This window comes from Peromyscus leucopus, chromosome 1 (genome assembly GCF_004664715.2).
Source record: "Peromyscus leucopus breed LL Stock chromosome 1, UCI_PerLeu_2.1, whole genome shotgun sequence".
Taxonomy (NCBI): Eukaryota; Metazoa; Chordata; class Mammalia; order Rodentia; family Cricetidae; genus Peromyscus; species Peromyscus leucopus.
Window position 1 is genome coordinate 101,247,560 of NC_051063.1, and position 8,603 is coordinate 101,256,162.

Genomic DNA, 8,603 nt, shown 5'->3' on the forward strand with positions numbered 1-8,603 from the left:
TGCCCCAGCACAACGTGTAGCCAGAACAGATTGTAGGTGTGTGTTGGGGGAAGGGTGGCTGGGTTGGTGTCCAGGTTTCTTATTCAGTAGTCTTCAGAGTACATTCTCATGCCAAAGAGTCTAGAATGTAGAAATGAAGGCTCCAAGCAGGCACCAGCTCGATTTCTCTACCTTGAATGAGTTTTATAAAAGTTGTCCTTGGCAATGGGCCCCCACTGTCAGTTTTCAGAGAGTGACCTTCTGCTAGGGTTGTTTAGTTATCTCCATGGGGCCCCCTCGGCCAACAACTCAACCAAATGCAACTAAGTTCCACCGTCGGAAATCTTGCCTGGCTACAAAAGATGGCCAACTCAGACTGAATCCCCCACTACTGAGAGTCCTCATTAGGGTCACCCTCATAGATTTTAGTAAGTTTCCACTGCGCTGGGTTTCCATACCACTCCCCCTGTGCTCCCCAATTCCAGTTGTCTGTCCTATACTCTCTCCCTCTATGCTCCCATACCTGATCCTTCTGGCTTCCATCCCCATCGGGCTCCCAGTCCACCAGCAAAATTCAGCTACCCTCCCTGGCACCTCTCCCATGTTGATAGCCTTTTTCTTTAATTGTTACTGCTGTGTGTGTGTGTGTGTGTGTGTGTGTGTGTGTGTGTGTGTGTGTGTGTAATAGCTTAAAATCTCAATTTTGACTAAAAAAAAAAAAGTGAACTACCCAAAATACCACATAAAGTTCTGGAAAAGATAAGTGGTCAGGAACTATCACTTGCTGTCTCATTAACAATATTGCTTGTTTTGTATTGTGTGTTTCCTAATTTTATGGTATTGTGGATTGCTGTTTTATTTCTTACTCTTTGGAGCTCAATTTTTTAATAGTAGTACTCGAGTCTATTATTGTACATAAAGTTGACACACATATTTTTGTTGTAAATTTTTAATATGTTCAAGTTGTATATTTTAAATAACTCATTGAAATAAAGAATAGTTTTCTATTCAGTCATGAGATGCTAATTAATCTCATATATTATAGATATTATATGCAATATTAATGGCATGTGTTTTATATTATAATTATTAAAATACTTACTGAGAAACCAATACTATTAATTTATGGACATGCTACATAGTATGTTTACTTACCATTTACACATTAATTAGATATTCTGATAAAAATACATGAAGAAATATGTGAATAATTTGGTAAAAATACATGAAGAAATAAAAAATACATAAAAAATGAAGAAAAATCTGCATGATGTTTTTTGTGGTTTTGGTTTGTTTTATTTTACTTAGCAATGTCATCCTATTTCTCTTTCATTCCTATAGAGATTAACTTTGTGGGGTTGTTAGACTTCTCATTCACTTTCCATTCTCTCTCTCAGTGACTCACACCGTGTCAACCCACAGGTACAGGATGCTGTCATGAACAAAATACAAACAAACAGCTCCTATCTTTATACTTTGGTCTTAACCTCCACTTCTGTTACCTTGTATTAATATCGTATTTCTATCTTTAGAAAAAACAAACATACTTGATGGGTCTGAGAGATGGTTCAGTGCTTAAGAGAGCTTTCAAAGTCCCAGAATTCAGTTTCTAGCACCCATATCATGTGTAGTTTAGAACCAGGAGATCCAACACCCTTTTCTGGCTAATATAGGCATCTGAATGTTCATGGTATACACAGAGAGAGAGAGAGGAGGAGAGGGAGAGAGTGAGGGAGGAGGGAGAGGGAGGGAGAGGGAGAGGGAGAGGGAGGGGGAGAGGAGAGAGAGAGAGAGAGAGAGAGAGAGAGAGAGAGAGAGAGAGATATCTTTACCCCTTCAAAAAAGGACTTTGTGTGTTCTTTATCCTCCTGGCCTTATGTAAAGTTTCTATATCCCTTTGGATTGCAGAGTTTTCCTGTGTCTCTTAATCTCTCTGCTTCCCACAGCTTACATCCTCTCCACTATTCCACACCAGGTCACTACCTGAACTTCTTTGGTTCATAAAGTGTTACTAAGCAGTGATTGCTCCATGTTTCAGAAATAAGAATGTAACTTGCGGCTGGGCGGTAGTGGGGCATGCCTTTAATCCCAGCACTCAGGAGGCAGAGGCAGGCAAATCTCTGTGAGTTTGAGGCCAGTCTGGTTTACAAAGCGAGCTACACAGAGAAACTCTGTCTCAAAATACCAAAAAAAAGGAATGTAACAAAAAAAAAAAAAAGGAATGTAATTTGCTGTGATGATGAATAGCTGCAACCTCAACACTGGTAGGTGGGCAGCAGGCAGAGACAGTGAGATCCCCAGAGCTCCTTGGGCAGCCACTCTAGCAAAATGAATGAACACCAGATTCAGAGAGAGACCATGTCTCGAAGAATAAGGTTGAGGGTGATGGAGAAGGAAACCAGGCAAGTTTTTGGCCTCTATACATTTATGTGCAAACAAATGTGAATACGCACCTATGCATATGTGAACACACCCACAGGAACACACATGTACAACCACACATATACAAATAGTGTACGCAAAAGAAAGGACATTAACACAAAATTTGAAAACTCAATGTCACACATGTATTCTGTAAATACTTGTTATTATTATGCTAGTCACTTCTAGTAGCTTCATATGATTTTTCATTTAAATGATACTTTATTATACAAAGGTTGACAACTTTGATATGTGATTGGAGCTATTGTCTATGTTAAAAATTGGGGCTTGCCTTTTCTCATTACTAGAAGTAAAATGTTTCCCAAATCTGCACATTGATAATCTTTTCCTCCAGATATCACAGTCTTATATTAGATTGTGAAAAGTAAGGTCTAGTTTTTTAAATGTAACTCTCTTGACCTCATACATCTAAATGTTTATAGCTTATTTCTGATGGCCATAACTACCCTCTCTTTGATTTGCTTAGTTCTAACACCATAAATAACAGGGTTAAGAGCAGGTGGGATAACAACATAAAAATTAGCAAGAAGAATATGGATGTATCGGGGAACATTTCTGCCAAATCGGTGGGTCATAAAAGAGAAAAATGCTGGTGTATAGAACGAAAGCATAACACAAACATGAGAACCACAGGTACTGAGTGCCTTGAGCCTGGCATCCTGAGTAGATAGTCGAAACACAGCACGAAGGATCTGGACATAGGAAATGACAATGGCTATAATGTCACATATCAGGTTAGAGATGGCACACAAGCCATAGATGATGTTGGCCTTGATGCTGGCACAGGACAGGCGAGCAAGGCCCATATGCTCACAGTATGTATGCGGGATAATTTGGTGCCCACAAAATGGTAACCGTAAGATGAGAAAGACAAAGGGTATGGCAAGAACCAACGGTCTCAGGAGGATGGTCCAAGCAATGATGAACACCACCTTGTTCGTCAGCACCAATGTATAGCGAAGAGGGTTACAGATGGCCACATAGCGATCATAGGCCATGGCCACAAGCACCGCTGACTCCATGCCTGTGCACAGGTGGATGAAGAACATCTGGGTGAGACATCCCTCAAATAATATTTCTCTCAGGTTAAGCCAAAAGATTCCAAGCATCTTGGGGATGGTGGATGTGGACAGGCCCAGGTCAATAGATGACAGAATGGCCAGGAAGTAGAACATGGGCTGATGGAGACTGTGTTCAGTCTGAATCACAGAAAGAATTGTAATATTTCCCAGAAGAGCAGTCAAATACACAACAAAAAATGGAAATCCAATCCATATATGTACATCCTCCAGGCCTGGAATTCCCAGAAGAAGAAAAAAGTAGGGATGGAATTGTGTGTGATTGAGAGAGACCATGCTTCTAGTGTTCTTACAGCTGCTTATGCCATACACCAGCTGCCTCCCTCACTAACACACAGCAGCTCTTCTTACCCAAGGTCACTGATTTCCTGTAGAATTATATAAAAATGTTTTATCTTTCCTAATAACAAAGCCCATCAAAATATATCTGTATGGCTCATAAATACTTAAGTCCATGCTCTTTTTATATTACTTCAAAAATATATTATACTGATAGTAGTTACATATAAAAGAAATTTAAAAACTTTGTTCAAGGACTAAAGGGCTAAGAAAACAAAGGTAAGATATTCATGCACAAATATGTGTCTTGCATTTGTACTTTTCGTGGGGGGAGTTCTATACTTCAAAGAAACTTTAGAAGTAACACTTGTTCAAGTGTGCAACCTCTCTGAGAATTTAACACATGTTTTATTTTTCCTCAATCTTAGGAAAAAGTTTCATCCTGACTAATATGTAATATTATGTAATAAATATGTAACATTTTATAATCAGCATTAAGGTAGTTCATATTTCAACTAGAAAATACACACCTGTTTTGGATATGTGTTTGAAGGGATGTTAGCATTATATTTTGTAATAGAATGTTTAAAATAGCCAAAAAGATCAAAATGAAATTAGGAGTTTGGTTCATCACAGGTAGAATAGTCCCAGCTTGACTCCAGATGAATATGTGAAAAATTAATTAAATCATTTTATGTGCTGTTTTCATTATGAAGGTATAGCAGAATATTTTAATGCACAAGAAGATTTGAAATAATTATGTAAAGATGTAAAGAGAGTGCCTTGCTGAATCAAAGAAAGGGAACTCGTGTGTGTGTGTGTGTGTGTGTGTGTGTGTGTGTGTGTATACACACACATACATATATACATACAATCAATACCATGTCTATTTGATGCTCTGTGACAAGATTATTTGACATTAAGTTCTGTCTTGGACCTCCTCTGTGCTCAGCCCCTCACCTTGACCAGTTTTGCTCAATTTTGCCTATTCTTTATTAGCTGATACACTCATCACACATTTGAACTCTTACACTCTAGGTGCCTCTCATAACCCACCCCAAATTTTCCTGGCCCACTCAGTGCTTTCTTCTTTCACTTCTAGAATAATAAGGTCCTGTTAAACTCCACAGTGTGCATCCTCAGCTCTCAGAAAACTACGCATTTCCTAATAGCTCCACCTCTTTCATTTTTTCTAAAATAGGTTCATCCCTCATCTGATCACTGTAGTTTTGGGTTGTTTTGTTGTTGTTTTGTTTGTTTATTTGTTTTTGTTTTTGTCATTGACTACATCCCCTTACCTCTCTGTCAGGTTCAGAAACTCCACAAACATCTCTTCTTCTAAATGTTCTGATTTCTAAGGAAATGTGACCAATGTAACTCACTTGAAGTCTCTCTATGGAACTACCTAAACTTTATGAGAGTCATTCCTGTACCATGTAGTTTCTTTCTAGACTTCCTTTGTAGACAGGCTAAATTTGCATGTTTCTCGGGTTATACCTGAGTTATACACTTCCTTCCTAAGTTTTTCATTCTGTTTTCTACAACACAGAATAAGCAATATTAATGACCTTTACACACTTCTATTTAGTTGTATTTTGGTTCCTATTTAAGCCTGAAACTATACATATTTCTCATAATCCTTTGATTATGTAAATATCACTCTTTATTCTCTCTCACTCACTCCTTGCCTTCCTCTCTCCCTCCCTGCCCCCTTCTCACTCAAACATTTTTTATGGCCAATCTTATTCTAATTCAAAAACAAAATTCTTAAAAAAATTTGTCCATATTATTTCAATGTATTGCTTCCCCACCACTTACACAATGGGCTATAACAACATAAACTGCTTCTACTTGAAATAGGAATTTGTTTGGCAAGCAGCATCCATCCCATCCCATTCCCAAAGACCTTAAATATAATTTCCCATAACTTTATTTGTACCCTTAAAATAATATACAATTATTAAACATTTTTCTTTTCAGTATTCCAGAAATACTATGGTCACTTTCTTGGGTGTAATAACACTTACTAGAGATTTGCTGCAATGAAATTTAAGTGTAAAACATGATATTATTATTTATAGACACAATGTTGCACATTAGATTTTTAAGACTTACTATGTTTATATCACTGAAGTTGCACGCATCTTGATCAGCAATTTTCCCTTTCTCTACCTCTTTAGCCCTGGGTCAAAGACATTATATTGTTTGTTTATATATGCTTGGTGGTTTTAGAACCCAATATCTATGAATCATGCAGTATCCATCTCTCCTAGAGTGGCTTATATCACTTAACATGATGAAATTTGAGTCATCCATATTTGCCACATGTTTTGACAATTTAGGATTTCTGCTTGTTTAGATCGAAATAATATTCTATTTTACAATAATATTCTATCACACTTCTTTTTATATGTACCTGTTTTTGGGCAGTCACCATGCTTAAGCATCTTGGCTATTGGCTACTACATCACTGCAGTATTAACAGGCTTGTTAATGTTTATTCATTACAATTCTATATTGTGTTTTCTTTATCAGGTCATTTTTTTAATTCTTTTGGGTAAATGCTCAGGAATGCTTGGTCATACGTTAGTTCTGTTTTATTTTTGAGGATCCTTCATAATTGCCTGCACCATTTTTGCATCCTCACATATGTACCAGTGTTCCAATTTATCTACATTCATGTTAATACTTATTCTTTTTTTATACAGTCCTCTTAATGGTAGTGAAGTAGTACTTTGAATTTGATTGGTTTTTGTCCAGTGTCAGTGATGCTGAGTACTATGCAACACATCCTCTAGCCGCAATTTCATTTCCTTTACAAAAACATTTATTAAAGTATTTGAAAATCAAATGGTAGGGACCTTACTTATAGAGAGTTCTCATTATATTTGGGAAATTAGTCTGACAAATATGTGCAAAATTATATTATATATTAAATAAATATCTTTTATGTAATATTTTAAGTCACTAATTGATTTTGCTTTATACAAAATGTGTAAACTGCACTTATTACACATGTAAATAGTAAACTATAAAGATAAACACACTCTAGGTCTTGTTCTTAGTCATAACAGATATACTTTTGAGGTTTAAACAGCTTTATAAATCTTCACCAGTATGAATTAAATGATTGTACCAGAAAGCTTATAATATTTGTTCTATTTCATCTCCACAATAATCATGAAGATGATATTTGTGGAATTAGTGAAAAGGAAGGTGAGGCTCACGTGAACCACACAACTCTCTCTAACTTAGGAAATATCAGAAAATAGAATAGGGGTTCAAAGACCACGATTGCATTAATATGCCATTTTGTTCCTTATAGATTGTACAAATTTATCCAAAGAGATATTTATGAAATCACAATGAAAATACCATTAGTGTAATGTGTGCTGAAGCTAAGTTGTAGAGAGAAAAATCAATGTAAAAGAATACAGGAGAAGTTAGAAATACTAGAAGCACAAAGCTGCAAAAAGGAGAGGCAAACAATATTTTCCATGCAACACCAAATGTAGCCATTTTGCTCATCCTTTTCCCTCATTTTTATGGCTATGCTCCATTTTACTTATTTATTTAAAGACTCAGAGTCTAATAGACAATGGCAGAACTGAACTGGAAATTAAGTCAAATAGTCACTGGCAGCTGGAAAGGAGGTGGCTCAGGATGCTGATACACGGGTGGTAAGGGAATATGGGAGTGATAATGCTTACAGAAACTATTTTAATATTTTATGCCACAGTGAGGTAACTTTGGTTGACAATAATTAATTACTTCACAATGGTTATAAGCAAAGATTTTAATTATATTCAACAACAAAAACCGATCAGCATGTGAAGTGATATATCAATTTTTCTATTTGATCATTACACATTGTCTATACTTACTGATATACTATAGCTCAGAAATATGTATAATTCTCTGTGTTAACATATATATTCAAACATTTACTAAAGATATTACAATGTGCAAAATGATAATGTGAGTGAGTGAAATGCACAGAAATACCACTGACAGTTGTAAAGATATTTTCATATACTCCCACATCACTTACACAAGTATTTAATAACAAGATTTAATAAAGTCTTCATCAGAGTAGACATCTGAGTCTGGATAAATGCTCACCTTGTTACATTCCTGTCTCACAGATACTTTCCATGGTCAGTTCCCTTTCCTTTTTCATTCCTTTCCTGTCATGCATTTTATCCCCCCAAACCAACTAAAGCTCAGTAAATAGGCACAATAAAATAACTCCCTAAGACAAAGCCAGACTGTAAGCAAAACTTTCAAGATGAGCTGCTTCACCTGCCCCAGGATAGTTCCATTTCCACCAACTCTAAATGAAGTGGGAGTTTTATACTGTAAATATTGTCCTCAAAATGAAGTATACAAACATCTGAACTCCCTGAGGACAAAACCTCTCAGATGCATTGAGAGAGATGTTTCATCTGTATGGAAAATAACATCCTTGGGAATAAAGGAGCCTGTCCTGATTTTTGGAGAGGATAACTAATGACATACTGTCTTATCGCTAAGCAAGGCAGGCCATGAGAAATGCATCCTCCTATGCCCTCACTGCAGGGTGCTTCTACTTCTAGATCCCCTCTCCTGGCCTCAAATACAGGGAATGTCTGGCTGAATTCTGAAAATGCTTATTTTTAATCTTTCTCTGACCTCAGTGCTAATCAAAATTCAACTTTAGATAAAGTCATGATAATAATGAGGCTTAGCTATAATCCCACATGGAGTTTTCAATAAGTTGAAGAAGATTATACATTAAAATAATGGCAAAGTATTCCACACACAAATCCCAACTTTTTCCTGTTT

The 8,603-nt window shown here is 36.5% G+C and overlaps 1 protein-coding gene across 1 annotated transcript; it reads right to left on the minus strand.

The window, feature by feature from the left end:
• Window positions 1-2,837: 2,837 nt before the first annotated feature.
• On the minus strand, window positions 2,838-3,776 carry LOC114706633 (olfactory receptor 52E1-like). Its single transcript, XM_028889124.1, has one exon. The coding sequence runs from the start codon at window positions 3,774-3,776 to the stop codon at window positions 2,838-2,840; it is 939 nt and encodes a 312-aa protein (XP_028744957.1).
• Between the last annotated feature and the right edge of the window lie 4,827 nt (window positions 3,777-8,603).

What these genes read in the sequence shown, in the direction of transcription:
- LOC114706633 (XM_028889124.1), bottom strand. Translation starts at nt 3,776, where the DNA reads ATGGTCTCTCTCAATCACACACAATTCCATCCCTACTTTTTTCTTCTT.